General features: G+C 39.4%; 1 protein-coding gene across 6 annotated transcripts in view; it reads left to right on the top strand.

Annotated features, from left to right (window-relative positions):
* Window positions 1–21,301, top strand: part of LOC130562465 (spectrin beta chain, non-erythrocytic 4-like) — a 60,398-nt gene that overhangs the window by 25,685 nt on the left and 13,412 nt on the right. For all 6 annotated transcript variants that reach the window (XR_008963952.1, XM_057347481.1, XM_057347479.1 and 3 more), the window contains exons 16-28: window positions 49–805; window positions 1,689–1,891; window positions 2,602–2,692; window positions 8,780–8,926; window positions 14,115–14,378; window positions 16,201–16,425; window positions 16,890–16,979; window positions 17,080–17,358; window positions 17,456–17,586; window positions 17,711–17,915; window positions 18,096–18,341; window positions 18,448–18,582; window positions 18,688–18,932. Coding sequence is in view for 5 of the 6 variants with exons in the window: in XM_057347481.1 (XP_057203464.1) it covers window positions 49–805; window positions 1,689–1,891; window positions 2,602–2,692; window positions 8,780–8,926; window positions 14,115–14,378; window positions 16,201–16,425; window positions 16,890–16,979; window positions 17,080–17,358; window positions 17,456–17,586; window positions 17,711–17,915; window positions 18,096–18,341; window positions 18,448–18,582; window positions 18,688–18,932 (3,018 nt within the window). In the remaining variant the exon portion in view is untranslated. The remainder of the gene's footprint in view (window positions 1–48; window positions 806–1,688; window positions 1,892–2,601; window positions 2,693–8,779; window positions 8,927–14,114; window positions 14,379–16,200; window positions 16,426–16,889; window positions 16,980–17,079; window positions 17,359–17,455; window positions 17,587–17,710; window positions 17,916–18,095; window positions 18,342–18,447; window positions 18,583–18,687; window positions 18,933–21,301) is intronic.

Below are 21,301 nucleotides of genomic sequence, written 5' to 3'. Positions count from 1 at the left end.
AGCTAAATTCCACACAATAGTTTAAATGTCTCTGCCTGTATGTCACAGGTGGAATCGTATCGTTGAGCTGGTTGAGCAGAAAAAAGATCACCTGGACTCAATCCTGCATATCCAGAACTACCTGTTGGAATGCACGGAGATCAAGTCGCAGATTCAGGAGAAACGGAAAGCCATAGATGCCACACAGTACGTGGGCAGTGACCTGGGCAGCGTGCTGGCGCTGCAGCGACGTCTCTCCACCATGGAAGGAGCTCTGGCGGTTCTTGAGCCCAAACTCATCCACCTTCAGGAGGAGGCGGAAGAGCTTGCGACGTCCCATCTGGACAAAGCGCTGGACATCCTAGTGCCTTTTGAGGGCATCAGTGTGGAATGGGAGGAACTGAAGCGTACCTTGCAAGGTTGTGAGGACTCCTTAACCGTCGCCGGTCGGCTGCAGCAGTTCATCCAAGACTTGGACTCGTTTCTCACCTGGTTGGTGCAGACTCAGACCGTCGCTGCTTCAGAGGAGCTTCCCAACGTTTTGGAGGATGCCGAGCGCCTAATAAACCAACATGCCACGCTTAAGGAGGAGATAGGGAGGTATGAGGAAGATTATGAACGTCTTCAGGCTGTGAATGAGCTCTTGGAGTCTGAGGAGGCACCATTACCTCATGGAGCTCTGCAGCAGTGGCTTCACAAACTAGATGTGGGATGGAACAAACTACTGGAGATGTGGGAGAGCAGGAGAGAGGTGCTTGTTCAGGCTCACATCTTCCATCTTTTCCTGAGGGACGTCAAGCAGGCCGAGGCGTTCCTCAATAACCAGGTAAAGCCCCTCAAATCTCGCTCTGTGTCAGATGCATGGTCTTCTCAGATGCACATGTTCCCCATATTAATGTCTTTCTTTTACTGTCATACTACTGTCTGTCTTTTCTTTAAATTTTGTACATACACGCATAAATCTCATTTAAGATTGTTCTTACCTATGGGTTCAGAATGAGGACACAGGAGTGGATGTGACTGGTGGTTCTAGGGTCACATCTATAAATGTCAGGAGCATGTGGGCAGTTTAAGGTCATCACTCAGTTTTTATTCTGAGACATTCGCTGCTTTTATGTTGGGCCATCGCTTCATAAATATCTTGAATGCAGTTTAAATGTCAGAGGTCATGCATTTCTTTAACCCTGTCTAGATGTGTGTTGCTTGTACTCGACGACTGCAGGCACAGAATAAAACTCTTACTTATAAACTAAAAACCATAGTATGTGAATATGGTAATCATTCAGTAACATGCTTTACCTTAAAATCTGATACTATGCAAATACTGTGAGATTGTTAAACAGGTTCTTTGGATGTTAAAGGTTCTTTATGGAACCATTTAGACAAAAAAGGTTCTTCTATGGCACTGTGAAGCACCTTTACTTTTAAGAGTGAAGGGTTTTAAGGTAAATATCATTACCATGGTTTATTTTGGGTTATAGTGGTTGTCATAGATAATGCAGGGTGTTCGCAAGAAACTGACTGGATTGAATTCAAAGAGATTTTTGCCATTGATGTATATGGGAGTGTGTGTGTTTTTTAAGTGTCTGTTATTGCATTAACAATGATGACTCGCCAGTTGCAGTCATTATAGACGTGCTTTTAGTGTAATCGGGCTGTCTTCATATCTTTTTGTGTTGTATTACACTCATCTCTTCATCTCTCCTCAGGAGTCAGCATTGGCCCATGTGGAGCTCCCCACCACAGTGGAGACGGTGGAGGCGGCCATAAAGAAACACAAGGACTTTACCACCACCATGGAACTCAATCTGCACCGCATCAAAGCCGTCATCGAGGCTGGAGAGAGTCTCATCAGTCAGAACAACATCTACTCCGAGCGAATCAGAGAGAGAGTAGACCTGCTCGCCAACAGGTAAAAACCACAGGATTTGTATATTACAGTGTCATTCTCAGGAAATTATGTCAGATGTGCCTTAAAAGTTCATGATGTACACTACCATATAAAAGAATTAAAACCGAAATGTTTCTCATGATCTTAAAAATATTTTTCTAGGCAAAGGGTAGCTACTTTGATGATGACATAATATAACAGTTTTTATGTTATAATTTGTTTTCCACAACATAATTCCGAGAATTATTATTTTTATAAAATGTGAAATAAATCAATAATGTACTTTTTAACAGCAGTGTATAAATGTTGTTCCACGTAAAACAAATCTATGCATCAGGAATACTTGTTTTTGGTGTCTATTTTGTTATTATTTGTAATACTGTACATTTGTGTTTGTGTTGTACTGTATTTCTATTTTTTGTATAAATTACACTTTCCAATCCTCCAATGACAAATGCAGTGCATTGTGGGAAGTTGCAGCTGCTTCTATAGACACAATTGCATTTACATTTTTTTCATGGAGATGTAACAAAGAGACTCACAATCCACAGTTACTAATCTAAATGCAGTCTCAGTCAGGAGCGTGAAATTGGATTTTGAAGCATGTTTGTGTATGAAATCAGCTATGGCCCAGTCTACTCTCAGTTTTAAACAGAGACAATGTTATAAAACAGTTAAAAATAATAACGAAATCTATTCTAATGTTTTTTGTCTTTATGTGCACCTCACAGAGGAAACCAGAACCGTACACTCGCTCAGCAGTGGCTTAATAAACTGAATGACCAGTGGGAGCTCCAGAGGTTTCTGCAGGACTGCCATGAGGTACAAAATAAAAAGAACACTTTGTTGTGAAGAAACAACCTAAAAACGGTGCTATACTTAATATACATACATATACCTACAGTCAGTGAAATAAGTATTTGATCCCCAAGCAAAACATAACTTTGTACTTTGTGGAGAAACCCTTGTTGGCAAGCACAGAGGTCAGACATTTCTGATAGTTGGTCACCAGGTTTGCACATGTGTCCGGATACATTTAGTCCACTCCTCTGTCAATCTTTAAGGTTTCTTGGCTGTCGCTCAGCAAATTGGAGTTTTAGCCTCCTTCACAGAGGTTCTATAGGACTAGGGTCTAGAGACTGGCTAGGACATTTAATGTGCTTCTCCTTAAGCCACTATTTGGTTGTCTTGGCAATATGTTTTGCGTCTTTGTCATGTTAAAGGCTCATCCATGACCCATCTTCAGTGACCTAGTTAAGGGGAGGAGGTTCTCGTCCAAGATTTTACGGTACACTGGCCCGTCCCTCAGCCCCTCAATGCGGTGAAGTCATCCTGTATACCTGTAGCAGAGAAAAAGCCCTAAAGCAGAATGTTTCCAACACTGTGCTTCTCTGTAGACATGATGTTCTTGGGCTCATAGTCAGCATTTCTCTCCCTCCAAACACAGGAGTCCATTTTGGTCTCACAGCAGTGCCAGCACTTTCGCCAAAGCCTTTTCTGAATCATTTTTATGTTCATTGTCAAACTTAAGACGAGCCAGGCGGGCCTTCTTGGGCAGGAGGACCTTGCGGGTGCTTCAGGATTTCAGTCTACTGTGGCATAGCGTGTTACCAATGTGTTACCAATGTTTTGCTTGCTAACTGTGTTCCCAACTGTCTTGAAATCATTAACAGGCTTCTTCCGTGTAGTTCTGGGCTGATCTTTAACATTTCTCATGATCATCTTTACCCCATTGGGGAAATATTGCAGGGAGCTCCAGAACAAGGGCATTTGATAGTTATTTTGTATATCTTCTATTTCCAAATAATCTCACCAGCAGTTGTCTCCTTCTCACCAAGCTTCTGTCTGTAGCCTATTCAAGGTTTGTGCAGGTCTCCAATCTTGTCGCTGACATCCTTTAAAACCTATTTGGTCTGGACCATGGTGTTGGAGAGGTTGAACTGGAAGATACAGATTCTGTTGGCAGGCATCTTTTATATACATAACAAGCTGATTTAGGAGTACTTTCTTAAAGTGACAGGACTAATCTGTGGTCCATATAGGCACAGAACCAATCTGTGGAGCCAGAATTCTTGCTAGTTGGTAGGGGATCAAATACTTATTTCACTGACTGAAATGCAAATCAATTTATAACCTTTATATAACATTTTTTTCCCCTGATTTTTTTTAATATTCTGTGTCTATCAGTTAAAATAAACCCACCATAAAAATTATACACCCTTCATTTGTTTGTAAGTAGGCAAACTTACAAAATCAGCAGGGGATCAAATACTTATTTCCCTCACTGTATATATATACATATATATATACATATTTTGTTTCCAAAGTGAGATAACTCCTTTTTTTTTAAATAAAAAATCATGTTTTTTATTGTTTTTATTGTGTTAGTTAGCTGTATTTTTGAGTTATTTTTGCTTAAATCAAAACAAACCAACTGCAGTTTGATTGATATTAATTGGAATGCACAATAAAATAAACATGATTTTTTTTATGAGTTATCTCATTTTGGAAATATACTCACTACATATATGTACATATAAGCCCACATTTATATAGTCCCATTTTATTTTCGTTTTTAAAAGATGGGTTTGTGTGATATTTTGTTTATGCCTATGCTTCTGAATATCTGAGCATTGTGTGTACTAGCATGGTTAAAGTAAATTCGGACAAAAAGTAAGTGTTTTGCTCGGTTAGGAATCTTGTGAGAGGGGCTCCTGGCGTGGCCCAACCCTGCAGGACTATTTAGACTTTGGCTGTTCTTCTCTTCTCATGATCAATAATTCAGCAGGTCTCCTCATCACTTATTCAGCCGAGAGAACTTCAGCAGTGTGTGTTTGTGTGTTAGCCGAGGGATCTCTGCCTCGACTGAGAGATGTCAAACGCATGCAGAGACTGAGAACCGAGAGGGTCGTGTGTGGACATGGCTGTAAATGCTTGTTATGATGAATGTCATTCTGTGCTTGGTCATGCTCGAGGTCTTTAGAATTAGAGGTCCTTGTGCACTGCTTTGTCTGGGCAATATCAAGTAATGCAGAAACACACAGTATATACAGTATATGTACAATATATGAAATTTGTTATATAGGGAATGGAATGGGTTTTTCTATATATAAGCATTAATGTGGCCATATACACTACCGGTCAAAAGTTTGGGATCACTCACTCATTATTTATATTTTTTCCACATTTTAGAATAATAGTTGTACAGTTGTAACAAAATAAACGAACTCCACGTTCTATTTTAGCACCTTCAAAGTAGTCACCCTTTGATTATAATTTGCAAAATCGTACTCTTGGCATTTTATAAACCAGCTTCTTCATGTCTCAGCCTTTTTGTCTCATGTCTCAGGACACTTTTTAAACTTATTGAAGGAATTTCCATTTATGCTGGACTCTAATTGGCTGCTTTTTATTCATCATTTTGTCCAAGTAATCCATTCCAAAAATATTTTTTTAATCAAAAATTTTTTATAAAGAAATTAATTATATATTATTACAATTATATTTTTGTCCACACAAGTAATTCAAACATTGAAATTGAAACACACACCTTCAGATTAAAAAAAATTTAAGAGCAAGAGAAACATTTTTGACAAGTGATCCTAAACTTTTGACCAGTGAGTGGGTGTCACGATTGTCGTGGCGGAAGAACCCAAGTGCAGGCAGGCATGAAGGGTTAACACTAAAGGCTTTATTGTTTAACAAGAAACACAAAACAAAACACCCGCGATGGGGAAAACCAAAAACTAGACAATAAAGTTAACTGGACAAATATACACTAAGACAAGATAAATAGAACAATACTACACAAACGTTACTAACGAACTTACAAAAACTCGACTTGACTAGGGCTTTCAAAAGAACACTGGCACGGACAGGAACAGGTACAACCACATGCAATCCACGAGCACAGGTCAAAGAAACATGAGGGCATTAAATAGGGAAGACAAACGAAGGATAACGACACAGGGCAGGTGAGGGTAATCAGACACGGCCGGGAAACAATACAGGAAACGAGAGGGGCAGGGCCAATGACGAGACACTGGAGAGAACGCATATTATTGTCAAAAGGACAATAATATGTTTCTCTCCACACATAACCAAAGGCTTTGCCATGACTCTGCCACAGGACCAAGAAAAACATGACTAAGTGAGGCAGAGCCATGACAGTGGGTATGTTTGAAGTGGCATTCGATTGACTACATATTCTCGAAAATAAGATAGCAAGACTAAATGTCTTAGGTCACTTTCCTTGTCAAGTAAATCTGTCTTGATTTAAGAATGTGTAGATATTTGTACAAGAAAACAAGACAAAAATGCTTTTAAAGTGTAATATCACAGTTATTGTCTATACTCCTTATTTTGAAATAATGGAATATTACAGATTGCTGACATATAATTGCAAAGCAGTTATTAGGAAATGGCTTTTTGTTAATGCTTGTGATCAGTGAGTGCTCTCTGGTCTGTGATGAACAGTATGGTGTATTTTTTGTGAATCATTTGTGAATGATTCAAGACACTGTTTCTGTGATTTACCAGAACCGCACCTTAGACAAGGTGTCAACATCTAAATCAAGAGGTGTTGCTACATTAGTTGTTCAGTTCATTACATTACACTCATTCAGTTCATCCAAATTTGATGTAAATGAATTTTGGATTTGAGTGAATGTCTGGAGTGAATCTGGTTGTAGAAAGCAGTATTCACTCCAGACTGTGTGTACAAAGGACATAAAAGACAACCGTGTATAGCATCACAATGTACTGTACATGGCCAATGTGTATCAACCGGTGCACACTGTATTGAATACTCTATCCCACAATGCAATGTGTTTGACTTGACCTTTCAATTTTGATTGACAAATGAGCAAGAGGCCCAGAGAAAAATAGTACAGGTTGCATAGCTCTGGATATTTGATAAGAGGTCTCAGTTGTGTTTTAGTGTTAGATATTTCTTGGAAGATAATTGCTTGGAAGAAATAAAAATAGATGCAATCGCTATAAATCGCGAGGAGCTGCAAATCTGTTCTTGATGCTCCGAGTATTTTTTCTTCCAATCTGATTTGTCTCATACTTTATCTAGTTGAAATGTCTGGTGTTGGTGATGGCTAACCATCAGTTAAGTGGATAATAAAATGTCCTGTCCCTGGATGGTCATTCTCTCTTATTGGATCTTAGTTAGACTACTATCATAGTTCTCCATGTTGTTAACTGACAGACTGTGAACATTTCCCCGTTTATCAATCTAACCCTCTTTGTGTCTTGAACATTCATTTTTTGCAGGGGGGCTGTTTCTGTTTGTCTCCTCCCCCTGCTTTAATCGCTCATTCCTATTCGCTAGAAAAACCTAGTTGTCCTCGTGACGCCTGGATCTACGTAAGCTCTCTCTCTCTCTCGGCAAGGCTCGCTCCCCCTCCCTCGTGTCTGTCTCTCTGCATGCTTTTCTCTCTCTCATCGTGTTCGGATGCTGCAGCAGCTCAATCTGGGACTTTCAGCTCCGGCACAGCGGCTCCGCAGTATTGAGTCAAGCTTGCATTACAAAACAAGAGGAGGAGAGAAAAGAGGGTGGCATGCGGATGAAAGAAGACAATATGGATTTGCTCGAGATGCGAGCCGCTGCACGAACGGGGTGAAGAGTGTGTCTGGACGCTCTGAGGAGGGGAGGCAAAAAACGTCCCCACATCCTCCCACTTGACAGTCTCTCCAACGCACACTCTCTCTCTCTCTCTCTCTCTCTCTCTCTCTCTCTCTCTCTCTCTCTCTCTCTCTCTCTCTCTCTCTCGCTCTCTCTCTCTCTCGCTCTCTCTCTCTCTCTCTCTCCCTCTTTCCGTGGCTAGCATTTGTAACATCAATAATCACCACTACTGGACTCATTTCTCTTATAGTTCCTTTAACTCAATCGGTTGCAAAGATTCCAAGAAGATTCTCTTCGAAGATTTTAAGACCTCTTTTGTGCCTTCGGGTTTTTCTTTTTCTTACACTGGATTTATGAGCAATTTGAGGATTTTTATGGGACCATGTCTTGAATCTTTCATTCAGCGCTGTGTGTGGACTGTGTACTTGTGCGTGTTTCGGTTCCCCTGGGCTGCAGGTAAACAATGTGGATTTGGGAACTTCGCTGACTGAATTCTCACAACCTAATTCAGGTGGTAATTCTAATAGGTTTTTTTAATGCTAACTCTGGGTAGTTGCAAGCAACGTGTTTTTTCTCAACATCAACTTGTTTCAAGTTTTCTTTGTGTATTGTAAGTGCTGCGAATGTTCCCCATTTTACAATTTTACTGTTTTTTTACTGCGGTGTGACAAATGAATATATGACGTACAAATATTTCATGTAGTATAGCACAACATCATGTGACATGCTGGGCGTTAAAGTAGTTTGTGAGTGGGAAGTTTATTTTAGTTGAGTTTAGGAATTGTTTTACTGTTTTAAATGGTTTGTCTTCGTTTTTATATATGGCATGAAAAGGTAAATTTTGTTTTTATGTGGGTTCATAAAGTCTGTTAATGCACATTTATAGAAACAAAAGATGTTACTGTATATAATTGGCCTAATCAAAATCCATCAAGGTGTAAAACCATCAGCAGTCCAAACATATTTTCTCTCAAATATATGATTGTACACATCATAATGTAAAAAAAATGTAAACTTTGAGGATAGTTCACACGACCCGAGCCCTATGTGTGCTTTTTTTTTTTTCATTGAGTAAACAGTTGCCATAACCATGAATAAGAATAGATAATAATAAGTTATTAACATCAAAATGAAATGTAAATATCTATAACAGTTACACAAATGCATTAACTATATGAAACAATATAGCATGCAGCTTTCAAAGGTTTGACATGTTGGTGTTTGTTGGGACAGTGTGAACTAGTCTTAACATGTGAGTGTGTGTGTGTGTTTCACAGATTGGTGACTGGGTGGCAGAAAAGATGCTAATGGCTCGCGACGCCTCTCGTGATGAGACTCAGAAACTTCATAAGAAGTGGTTGAAACATCAAGCCTTCATGGCAGAACTTGCTCAGAATAAGGAATGGCTGGACAAGATCGAAGACGTAAGTACATTGGGTTGTTCATACATAGTACGTTTTTTAAGGATATTCATTTATATACATGCATTTCGTGTGACGTTGTGATCATGCCAGAAGGTTTGGTGCCATTCTTGGCTTGAAAATCACTGTTGGGCACCTTGAAATGAAAACACTCAGCTAATAGTCTTTCTCTGTTGACTCATATTCTGTTATAGTCAACGAGAGGCGGTAATCAGAGATGGCAAAGCATTTAACAGGGATGAAATCCGCTGAGAGTATCATTTGCAATCAGTGGTACACAAACACTTTCTACATTGTATTGCTTAATAACAACTGTGGGGTTGTATAGAGTATGTCCAATGTCCTGGTACAGATGTTTAAATAAAAAAATTTGTGAAGCAAACGTCACTTTTACTGTTGCTCATATCTGTGGTTGCGGATTTGACATGGTCAGTTTTGTTAACCTGAGAACAGTAAAATCAGATTGAAACAATGAGTGGACGAATGTGTTTTACATTGTGTGTTTGCGTGTGTGTGTGTGTGTGTGTGCGTGTGTGTGTGTGTGTGTGTGTGTGCGTGTGTGTGTGTGTGTGTGTGTGTGTGTGTGTGTGTGTGTGTGTGTGTGTGTGTGTGCGTGTGTGTGTGTGTGTGTGTGTGTGTGTGTGTGTGTGTGTGTGTGTGTGTGTGTGCAAGAGAGGGAAAGACAGATTTTTGACCTAGTATTTTCTGTAGACGGCTTATCGCTGGGACCTATTTCGCTGTCATATAACCTTAAACTAGTTACCAGGAATAGAAATATGCTGAACCGTGCTGGCTTCATATTTATAAGAGTGCCCTGGATTCATGTACCACATTGTAGTTTTCTGTTGAGTTTAGCCTGTCTGGACATTGCACATTTCCATTGCTTTACATGATATGGTAAACATGATAGGTTTCACGCATTCACAGATTATTAAGTGCTAATTAAAAAATGTGCTTGACAAGTTTTTTTTTGAATCGCTCGTTCATTTTGTTGACACAACACATGGCAAATCGATGCCATCAGTTACTGTTATAACAGTGTTACATTTTTTTTAGATATAGCAGATTTAATGTCAAATAAAACAAAAACATTAACTGAGCAAAAGTTTGTGGCATTATAACTGCTTTTTAGCTATTGCCAAAAAGTTGCATTTACTTTTGGATATATGGCATTACATTTGTCAATGCAGACAACTGCGCATTTAATAAAACGTGTTGCGTGTGTTCGCAAAGTCCCTTCTCTCTCACGCATGAAACACTGTATTTAAAGTCTCTCATTTAATTTGTTTTCTTTTGAAGACAATGTACCTATATTTAGAATATTTCTTCTCATGTCGCTGATACTGTACGAACGACCCAGCAACGGCCTATTATAAACACGTATAACCGGAAGATAGTGAGTTTCAAGTCTGAAGTACGTCACGAAGCTACATGCAATGCAAGTAGTCTAAATGGTGTTAAAGAGATAGTTCACCCAAAAATAAAAATTCTGTCATCATTTACTCACCTTCATGTTGTTCCAAATCTGTATACATTTTCTGATGAACACAGAAAATATATATTTGGAAGAATGCTTGTAACAAACAGTTCTTGGACCCCATTGACTACCATAGTAGGAAAAATTACCTTATACATTTCTGCTGAACACAAAAGAAGACATTTTGAAGAATGTTGGACAGCAAACCGTTCTGTGGCACTTTTGACATACATTATAATTTTTCCTACTATGGTAGTCAATGGGGTCCAAGAACTGTTTGGTTACAAGCATTCTTCCAAATATCTTTCTCTGTGTTCAACCAAACAAAGAAATGTATATAGTTTGGAACAACTAGAGAGTGAATAATTCATGACAGAATGTTCATTTTTGATCAAACTATACCTTTCTAGAATCTAGAAATGTGGACATGTCAAATTTATGGTCAATCATAGTTATTACTTCACACCAGACCCTGTGGTTCAATCTTATTTGTCAACAAATGATTTCATTATTTGCTAGATATTTCATTTCAGAAAATAACATGAAGCAAATAATATATGCTTGTATTTTCCAGTAAGGAGTGATGCGCAGCGATTCACCCTTGAAATGGACATGTGCGTTATAATTACAACATGCTGTTTTGACTGGTTCTGTTCTAGTGTCACTAACCTGGCAGCTGTCAGATGAAGCAGCTTTGCCAAGTGAAGGGGAGGGGGAGTATGTATCTGTTGCTAGGTAACGCTCTCCTCAACATCCCCCCAACCCCGAGGTCCCATGTGTGAAGGTCATTTGTACTGCCTCATACATTTATTCAGCTCACAGGAAATGATGAGATGCACTTCCAGGTCAGGTGGAAAATGACAAGCACGATTTGTCACATCATGAGGATATACAGTACATATACAGTATACAGTTTTTGTTGTTTATTCAAAAGCATGTATACATGCAATATGTGAGGAAATATATTTTATACAGAAATGTATAAAGCGGTATTCGGGTAATTTCTAGATTTTACATTTGGTAAAATATTATGTTAGCTGTAAAAATTTAGTATTTGATTTTCCTTCATTTAAAACACAGATAATGGCATTTTTATCATGACAGGTAATGAAATAGTCACATTATTAAATTGGGATTTAATAAGTAAACCAATTATTGTTCAATTAACAGCATGGAGTCATCTGCACCGCTTCATTTTAAAGCCTTGGGAAAGAGTTATAGATGTGATCTCGATCTCTTTCACCCACTCGCTACCCTCTCCTCATGTCCGTATTGTCATTCAACCTTGTTTACTTAATGCTTACTCTGTTTTATTGACATTTCCAAGCAAACGTTTGACTTATGAGGCTGTCACATATCCAGTTTTAGCCTAAGCTTTGATTCATGATATATCAGGAAAGATTTGTTTGTATATGTATATATGCAATCTCTTGCAATCCTTAGACCCCTTTCTATTTTTCAGATAAAAAAGGAATGTTTCATTTTTTACTTCTTATTCCTGTCAAATCAATCAAAAAGACAATTGTTTTGGTGCTATATCTTTAAGAATTGCCCCCTTGTGCCTATACACATGCTGGGAGGTTGCTGTTGTGTTGAACGTTGGTTTCAGCTATTTCTCTGGCTTGCATTACTCACAAAACTGTCCGCAAAGATATGTGTTTAAATGAGATCAAAACCTCCCGTATTTCCCAATATATCTTTGAATTTGATTCTTTATTATACTTTCTGATGTTAAAATTGTCCTGAAAAGTTCTTGTTTTTCCCTGCATTCTGCCAAAATACGTTTCCTGAGGGATATTTGTTTTGGTACGCACCCCTGAGAGTCAGGCAAACAGCTGTGCCTAAGGGTAACAAATTCCCAGAGCAATATGGTACTTCACTGGTTTAATATACTGCGCATCATTGGTTCCTTTGTATATTCTTTTATAAAACATGGTTTGCTGGTGTTTCGCATGTTAATGATCGTCATTTCAATCATCTGACATCAGCATGTGCATATAAATTCACATTGACCGTCTCTGCACTGATACTTAAAGAGTCTTATATTGTGACTTAACAGACACTCAGCCTCATTCGTCCTCTGCAACCCACCTCTGTTACACCCACTTTTATCTCAAGTGCACACTCTTCGATGTACAGTATTGTTGTCGTCACAGTACAGCCACACAGAAGTCAACGATCTGACTGTGCGCACACAGTGCATGCTGGGAGAGTCCAGGATGGATTCCTAAGGAGGAAAAGAGAAGAGAGAGATGTTACATAAAGCTTCTCTCAGCAGCATATTTAACCTACTTTTACCATGTAAAGCAGTTCTACTGTAGCTCACTATAAAAACACCACGGTCCACTTTAGACTAACACATCTGTCAAATGAAAAAATGTTCATTTGTATAGTAATGAAATTACAAGTGTGAAACATGACTAAACCCAAGGTTATAAGGTTTTGGCCAGGGTTAAATGTCTGAACTCAATGAATTGTCTTTTGCTTTAATTAGATAACACAATGTATTTCTCAATACACATATCCATCTTTGTCTATTCACGTGATGGTATTGATTGGACTTCGGCATGTGTATGCGCGTGGGAAGCAGATGCGGGCCGGTCTGATTCCTCTCCTCATGGGCATCATTTCCATGGTCACCGTTACATCGCTATACCCACTCTCCTCCCCCTCACCCGATACTGACAGAGAGAATGAATTATAACAGTCTGATATACTGGGGGAGGGGAAGATGGGACGTGTGCATTTTTGGACCCCACGGTTTGTGTGGAGATCAGGTGTGGGACTGTTCTGCACCCAGTTTTGAGACCTGGGCACCGTCGGCCACATATCAAAATAATCAGTTGAGCTATGAAAACCGCACCGTGTGGTTATGATGGTTATAATATTTATGCAAATTTTGAAGGTGCAGATGAGAACAAGTAGAGTTCAGCAGTTTTACAATATGTCGTGTATGTTTGCTGAAGCATTTGCTTTCATTGTTAGTTCAGTGATCTCTGTCCTGAGCTGATCTGAGAGCTGACGCAGGTGCAGTTATCTCTCAGGTGGGCTGGGGTCCAGACGAAGCAGACTGTCATGTGACTCATGATGTAACGCAGAGCTAAATCTTGCTGTGAACACTGAGATGTGATAATGACTAGTTCATCAGAGAACTCTCAGATTAAACCCACAAGGGCTTTTACTGTTAAAAGCAGGATTGAGGATGTCAGTGTCACAGTTGTCGGGACTGCCCTTAACTTCTGGTGTGTGTTTGTTTATCGGTCTGGCTAGTGTCTAATTATATAATTATTTGCTTGTTATCAGAAATAATCTGCACATTCATTATTTGTGACTGTGCACAGAAAGTTAAGTGCATGCGCAGTAACATTTGTTTGTGTTGTTGCTTTGAAACCGTCTATAAAGTTTGTACTTACATTTACACTTTCGTTAGTCGTCCATGATTATTGGCAGGAGCTAATAATCTCAGGTTTCCCAAAACGTTGTTGATATGTGACTGCATAACGGATTATGTCAAAGATTTTGTTATGGGTTTATTGTGTCTACGTCACCGTTTTGGTTCACCCAGTTCTGCCTCAAAAATTATTCGTTTGCAAATTAAACGTCATGTTAATACAGTTTGCTGCATTAGATTATCCACCTTCTCATTCTGTCTAAAACCAAAAAAAAATCTAATTCTTTCTCACGTTCATCTGTTTCTCTTTCTCATGTTCACAGGAGGGCCAGCGGTTGATCCAAGAGAAGCCGGAGCTGAGCTCGCTGGTCAAAAAGAAACTGGATGAGATCCGTGAGTGCTGGCAGGATCTCGAGAGCACCACCCAAGCCAAAGCCCGGCAGCTGTTTGAGGCCAACCGGGCCAACCTACTCGTGCAGAGTTACTCCAGCCTGGACCAACGACTTGAGCAGCTTGAAGGACAGCTGGCACATGTGGACTACGGCCAGGATCTGACCACCGTCAACAAACATCTGAAGAAACTACAGGTCTTTAAATTCTTCTCTATATCTCTACTGTTTTAGACATCAAGACAGTTATTTACATCACATGCATTTTTATTTTTGATCTTTCAAGTTGACTGATTTCCAACATGAATTTAATTTGTTCTTTATTTCCTACTGTGCCGAAGACTTTTGTTTATCTTTATCACTGCTGCGTTTACTGGTAATGTGAGCCTCATCATTGTCCATCATATAAGTGTGATTCATGTCACTGGTGTGGCTCTCCTCTATGACAGCATGCCATGGCTCTCAACTGATCTGAACTCAGTTTAAGCACTGTCCCCAAGTCACTCCACCCACATCATCATCATGGGTATTGTAGCACCTTTATTTGCCTTTTCTTTATTTGCCCACCTCACTGTGTTTCTTTCTAGACATAACTATATAACAATCCTTTGATCTGTGATGGGAATATATCACAGAATACAAATTTCCAACAGGTTATATATCACATGTCTATCATAGCTTGAGGTCTCTGTATCCTTTGAAGTGTGCCTGTATGTATTTGTATGGGTGTGCTTTTATTGTGTTAGATTTATTTTCCTTGAAACATCAAAATATTTCAAAATGTCACTGCAGAAACACTAACATTGATTTTCTGAAGAAAAAAAAAACATTGTCCATATAGTGCGTGGTATTCCGATCTTAAAAGGATAGTTCACCCAAAAATCAAAAGTCAGTTATTTACCCTCATGTCATTCCAAACCTGTATGACTTTCTTTCTTATGCAAAACACAAAAGAAGATATTTTGAAGAATGTTGGTAGCAAAACAACACTATTGACTTTTATTGTATGAAAACAAAACCACAGAGACATTTCTCAAACGATCTTCTTTTGTGTTGCACAGAAGAAAGAGTCACAAGCTTCAAAGGTTCAGGGTTCAAGGGTTTTAAACAAGATAAGAGTATATAATAATTACTGAATTTTTAGTTTTGTAGTAACTTTTAGTATTAACTTTCATAAGTTCACAAGTTTTCATAAGTATTAGTAAAGTTCATGAATTGCTTAAAGGATTTACAGCCTACCACAGAACATGTCTGTAACAATAGGTCATAGGTTTAGACCCGTTACTTTAATTAGCTAATGATTTATGAGTTCAGATTGGTAATTTACCATTAATTTATTTAACATCTTACCCAGAAGGGTTACATCCTTTTTAATGTGTGTGCTATCCGACCTAATGGAAATCTGTACAGTCAGCGTAACAGCTTTCCATATGAAACAACTCCCCTTATTACAAAGACGTTTTAACTTAAAGGTCCAGTGTATGAAATTTAGTGGCATCTAGTGGTGAGGTTGTGTATTGCAACCAATGGCTCACTCCATCCCTCCCCCACAGAACTAAACAGAACTAAGATGTCCTCACGTTTACGCTTCTTTGTCGGAGGAGATAACGTATTTACGAAACGCACTCCGTACAGCAGTTTGTCGTTCTTTATAAAGTCTTTATACAACTCTGAAGACATAGTTATGTATATTACTGTATATTGTGTTTCTGTCAATAGATCCTCCAAAAAATTACACACAGCACCTGTAAATGAGCTAACACATTGTCGTCAGACAATAAGTTTAAAAAGGTTATGATAATGTCATAACTTACTTTCCCTCTCCTCTCGTCTTTCAGGTGTCCTACCCCTCCTTATTCCCACTATGCATCATTTTAGGCTAGGCCCTGCTTAACTGTGCATTTGTACATTCTTCCCTTCATGTTGTTCTCTTTGCACTCCTGACGTTCCTTCCTGTTCTACAGCCATCAAACGATCTCTTTTCTTTGATGGTCTAATGCTCTCTCTCTCTTTCTTGCAGATGATGGAGTGTCAGATGGAGGAGTGGTATCAGGAGGTAGGAGAACTGCAGGCTCAGGCAACCTCCATCCCTCATCAGGGGGAGATCATGGGAAAGGTGTCTGTGAAACAGGCCGGTGTGGAAACTCGAATCGTGCGTCTGATAGAGCCTCTGAAAGAGAGACGTCGTATCCTACTTGCCTCTAAAGAAGTGCACCAAGTAGGCCGTGACCTTGAAGATGAAATTGTGAGTTTTTATGAGTTAAACCACTGAGGTCTAAAATGTATATTACACAAGAATGTCTTCACAACACTTCTAGATATCACTGCTGTCCTGAAACCTCGTATCTCCATATTTTGTGATTTTTCTTTTTTGTCATAAATCATTATTAGTCACCCGTATGTTTGTCACTGGGTTTTGCAAACATCTAACACATAAAAATTATAAAAAAGTGCTTGTCAACTTTGACAACACAGTATTCAAATCATTGAAAAATTTCAGGGTTTTTCCATTTCCTGAAATACAACTTTCAGAAGAGTTTCAGAAGAACAGTGACGATATGCAGGTCTAATTTTTGTGTGTTGTATTACAAAATCTGTCCTAACACAATACATAAAACATACTTACCTAGACCTGAATATTGGCACTCATGCAAAATGTTATTTGCGTGAGAATGCAATGACTTACAGCGATGATGTGTTTGTCTGTAGTTGTGGATACAGGAGCGTCTTCCATTGGCCACCTCTCAGGAACATGGAACAAGTTTACAAGCTGTACAGCAACTCATGAAAAAAAATCAGGTAGGGTTCCTATTTTTACCCAAATTAGTTTAGCCTCTAGAACCTTTCAGCACAGCTAACACACAACTTTTTCCTCCTGCTCATGACCATCTCTTCGCAGAGTCTGCAGAGAGAGCTTCATGGCCATCGTGCACGGGTGGAGGACGTTCTAGAGCGCGCTGGGGTCATCGCGTCCATCCGCAGTCCAGAGGCGGACAGCATCAGAGCGGGCATGGAGCAGCTTCACCACCTTTGGGAAGCGCTGTGGGCAGAGACGGAGCGCCGGCAGCTCACGCTGGATGCCATGTACCAGGCGCAGCAGTACTACTTTGACATGGGAGAGGTTGAGGCCTGGCTCAGTGAGCAGGAGCTGCATATGATGAACGAGGAGACGGGAAAGGTGAGAGGTCATGTGGGGGTGGTAAACTCAAGACAGATATATTCTGGTGATGATGTAAGAGTTGGGTGAATGTGAGTTGCGTCGTCTCTGTCTGCAGGATGAAGCCAGTACTCTTCAGTTGTTGAAGAAGCAGCTGGTATTGGAGCAAACCATAGAGGACTACGCAGAGACCATTGGCCTGCTCTCTCAGCAGTGCAGACAGCTGCTGGAATTAGGACATCCAGACTGGTGAGGGATCTTTGATATCATTTTTACACCATTCGTAAGAGTCCAGAAGTGAAGATTCTCATTATGACTGATTTCTCCTCCTCTGTATGAGATCTGAGTGTGTTTGTGTATGCTTGTGCCTCAGTGAACAGATCAGTAAGCGTCAGTCTCAGATCGACAGGCTGTACGTGTCTCTGAAGGACCTGGTGGAGGAGAGGAAGTCTCGTCTGGAGCAGCAGTACTGGCTCTTTCAGCTCAACAGGGAGGTGGATGAACTTGAGCAATGGATAGCAGAGAGAGAGGTCACTGCCAGCTCCACTGAACTCGGACAGGACTTTGAGCATGTCACGGTCAGTTTGCATTAGTCCTCTTAAAACACATACACAATCCAGAAAATGCTGATAATTTATAAGAATTATAATAAAATGTAAGTTTTTTTTCAACTTAGTGTTTCTTTGAACAAGCAGTTTCACATGTGTGATGGTACCTGGACTATCTACTGACATGGCATCACATTCTCTGCTCATCAGATTCTGCAGGAGAAATTTACAGAGTTTGTGGCAGAGACAGGGAGCCTGGGGCAGGAGAGGGTCACAGCTGCCAACCAGATGGTAGATGAGCTCATAGATTATGGCCATGCAGATGCCGCCACCATCGCCGAATGGAAGGATGGAGTGAACGAGGCCTGGGCAGATCTGCTGGAGCTGATGGAGACGCGCGGACAGATGCTTGCTGCCTCACACCAGTTACACAAGTTCTTCTCAGACTGCCGAGAGGTACGAAGAAGGCATACTGTATGAACACTTTATGAAAGCTTCAAAAACACGAAAGGATCATGTTTATGTTTGTGTAGAACCAAAAGAGTGTTTATGTGTGTTTCAGGTGCTAACACAGATATATGATAAGCAGAGGAGGTTACCGGAGGTTCGAGCCTGTCAAGGAGGCACATCGAATACCAGCACTCTTCAGAGACTTATGCAGACTTTTGAACAAGATATTCAGCTACTTGTTACACAGGTAAATGTGTAATGTAAATACAGATATTTGTTTCCCGTAGATTTTCTCTAATGACCCACCACTAAATAAGGCAATAAGACAACTTTGTTTTTTGTTTCCCCTCAGGTAAGACAGTTGCAGGAAAGTGCATCCCAGCTCCGAACAGTTTATGCTGGGGAGAAAGCAGAAGCGATTGCCATGCAGGAACAGGAAGTGATGCAGGCATGGAAGGAGCTTCTTATATCTTGTGAGGACTGCCGAATGCAGATAACCACAGCAACAGACAAGTTGCGTTTCTTTGGGATGGTACGTGATCAGCTGATGTGGATGGACAGCATCATTTGTCAGATAGGCACTGGAGAGAAACCAAGGTAGGAAATATCCTGGGATACATTTCCTGATAGGAACTCATTAAGGTGCTTTACATTATAATGCATGAAAGTCTATGTCAAGTCAGCTGGGGAGTAAACACTGTGGCCGCTGGAGTATACTTTATTGTAGGTATCACTCGGTTACCGCAAGCACAAATAAGTGGTCTGTTGGTAAGTGCATGAACTCTAAAAGTAGTTACACTTCATACATATCATACTAAGGAACATTTTGGAGCTCTGTATGTTTATGATTGTGTTTTGTGTTAAGAATACAATACAGTTAAGCTCTAATGCATTACATAGGCAGCAACTTTAATGTAAAGAGTGCTTTTAATGAGGCATGCAAGGGAGGCTGACTTGGTTGATAGAGTGCTGCAGGGATGAAGTCTTTTTGTAGGCCTGCCTAGAATTTAGCATCACATTGGATCCCCCAACAAGAAGCCAACAGGATTTTCCATAGGCTTTTAGATTATAGCAAAAAACCTTTTGATCAACAAACATTTATGATCATTACATGTAACCAAGGCCGGACTTACCATCGGGCTTGACTGGGCTCCAGCCCATTGGCACTGCCCTTTAGGGGGCCCCACCTGCTCTTGTTCATTTATTTAGTTATATGCCAGTCTTTTTTTTACTACAAGTTTATTCATTATTCTAGCACGATTCAATAGCACTGCCTTATGAAAGAAATTATGTTGTTTCATTGGGTAAACTATCCATCAGTCATGTTGGTGTTTTCTGATTGGTTATTTGTGGACTCTATCCATCACGTTACCGCTGTTGAAACCTGTCTGCCTTAAGACGCTGTCGCTATCGCAGTGCTCCGCTAAAAAGGAAAAAACAAAGAATGCGAGAAAAAAGAAATAATAATGATTTTTTTACACCTATGGCACCACAACATGATGTTCAGGCAGAGAATCCAGAAGACAACCACCTGCTGGAGGAAACCGTTGGAGCTGTGCACAGGGATGGGCAGTATTTATGACACATGTATTTTAAATACAAAATAGTAGTTTGTAATTTGTATTTGATAGGGTTGTGAAAATACCTTCATATTTTGTATCAAAATACTTTAGTGATTTTATTTTTTTTAAATACTGTAAAATACTTTGTAAGAAGTCTACATGATGACATCAAAATGCGGCCTCTGATTGGTGCCTACTTAGTAGTTTGCCCAGACTTGAAAACAGAAAATAGATCCATATGGAAGAAAGGTGGTCAAGGTAAGAAACGCGCAGGCTGCCAGATTACCACCGTTTTTTTATTGTTGCATAAATTGCTATCATTTTTAACAGTTCATGTTAAGTTTTGGTGTTTGTTTTAGTAGCCTATAGGCGAAATAGTTTGCCAATGTACATATGTGTTGTGTTGAAAGGCATCAGTTGCTAATGAGATCTCAGTTTGACAGTTTTTGTTAGACGTTGTTAAATTGACAAGTTCTGTTGCTACTTTCCCTATTACGTTTCTGGCTACATTTAAGCATATTTGGCTTAAACATATGGCTACAAAACATATTGATCATTTAATAATTGTTGAAATACAAAAATATTGTTTTTTTATTTCCAAATAGGTGTTTAATGATGATGAATAAATATTTGATTGCTGAATATTGTACCCTTATTGATTGAAGTAGCTGTATAGTAGGATAATGATTTTGCATACCATTGCAAGAACGACTGCCTGACACATAATATATTATTATATTTATGATTAACAATCAGATGATTACTTGGTTAGAAACTAGTTGCTATGAATACAGGAGCCATTGGTTGTCTTCTTATGAATGACTTGTTTGTCATTGAGTCAGTGTTGCTGATGCAAAGTAGGCCCTTCGTTACCAAACACCAAATAACTAAATTAGGATACAATTATGAGTCATTTTCAAACTGTTAAACATTAAACTGTTGGTTACTTCAAAACTGACACCGGACAAAACACGACAACGGCTTGTTCTTTATAGGGATGCACCGAAACGAAAATTCTTGGCCGAAGCCGAACATGATGTGAAACACTTGCCGAAGGCCGAATAATACCGAACACCGAACATGGTTTTTTGCATTTCTTCTATTTATTAAGCCATTTTTTTCACTATTGCACAAACTGAATAGTCAAAATGTGCTTTTTATAATTTGTCTTGTTTTTCAATAAAATACAATACAACTTAATATAAAACTGAGCAAAACAAAGTAAATTCAAACAAAAAATTGAGCCCTCTCCCTTCACGAATAGCCTATATTAATTAGGCCTATAACTGACTGCTAAAAGAATGTAATGTAAGTTACTCTGTACCCCTACAACAAAACAGTTCATTAAAAACTGTCATTCCACATTAGGCCTATAAGCTAAAAATACGAATAAACTAAAACTGT

Source organism: Triplophysa rosa, linkage group LG12 (assembly GCF_024868665.1).
Source record: "Triplophysa rosa linkage group LG12, Trosa_1v2, whole genome shotgun sequence".
NCBI classification, from domain to species: domain Eukaryota; kingdom Metazoa; phylum Chordata; class Actinopteri; order Cypriniformes; family Nemacheilidae; genus Triplophysa; species Triplophysa rosa.
The sequence above is the reverse complement of the archived record's forward strand: the minus strand, read 5'-3'. Positions and strand labels throughout refer to the sequence as shown.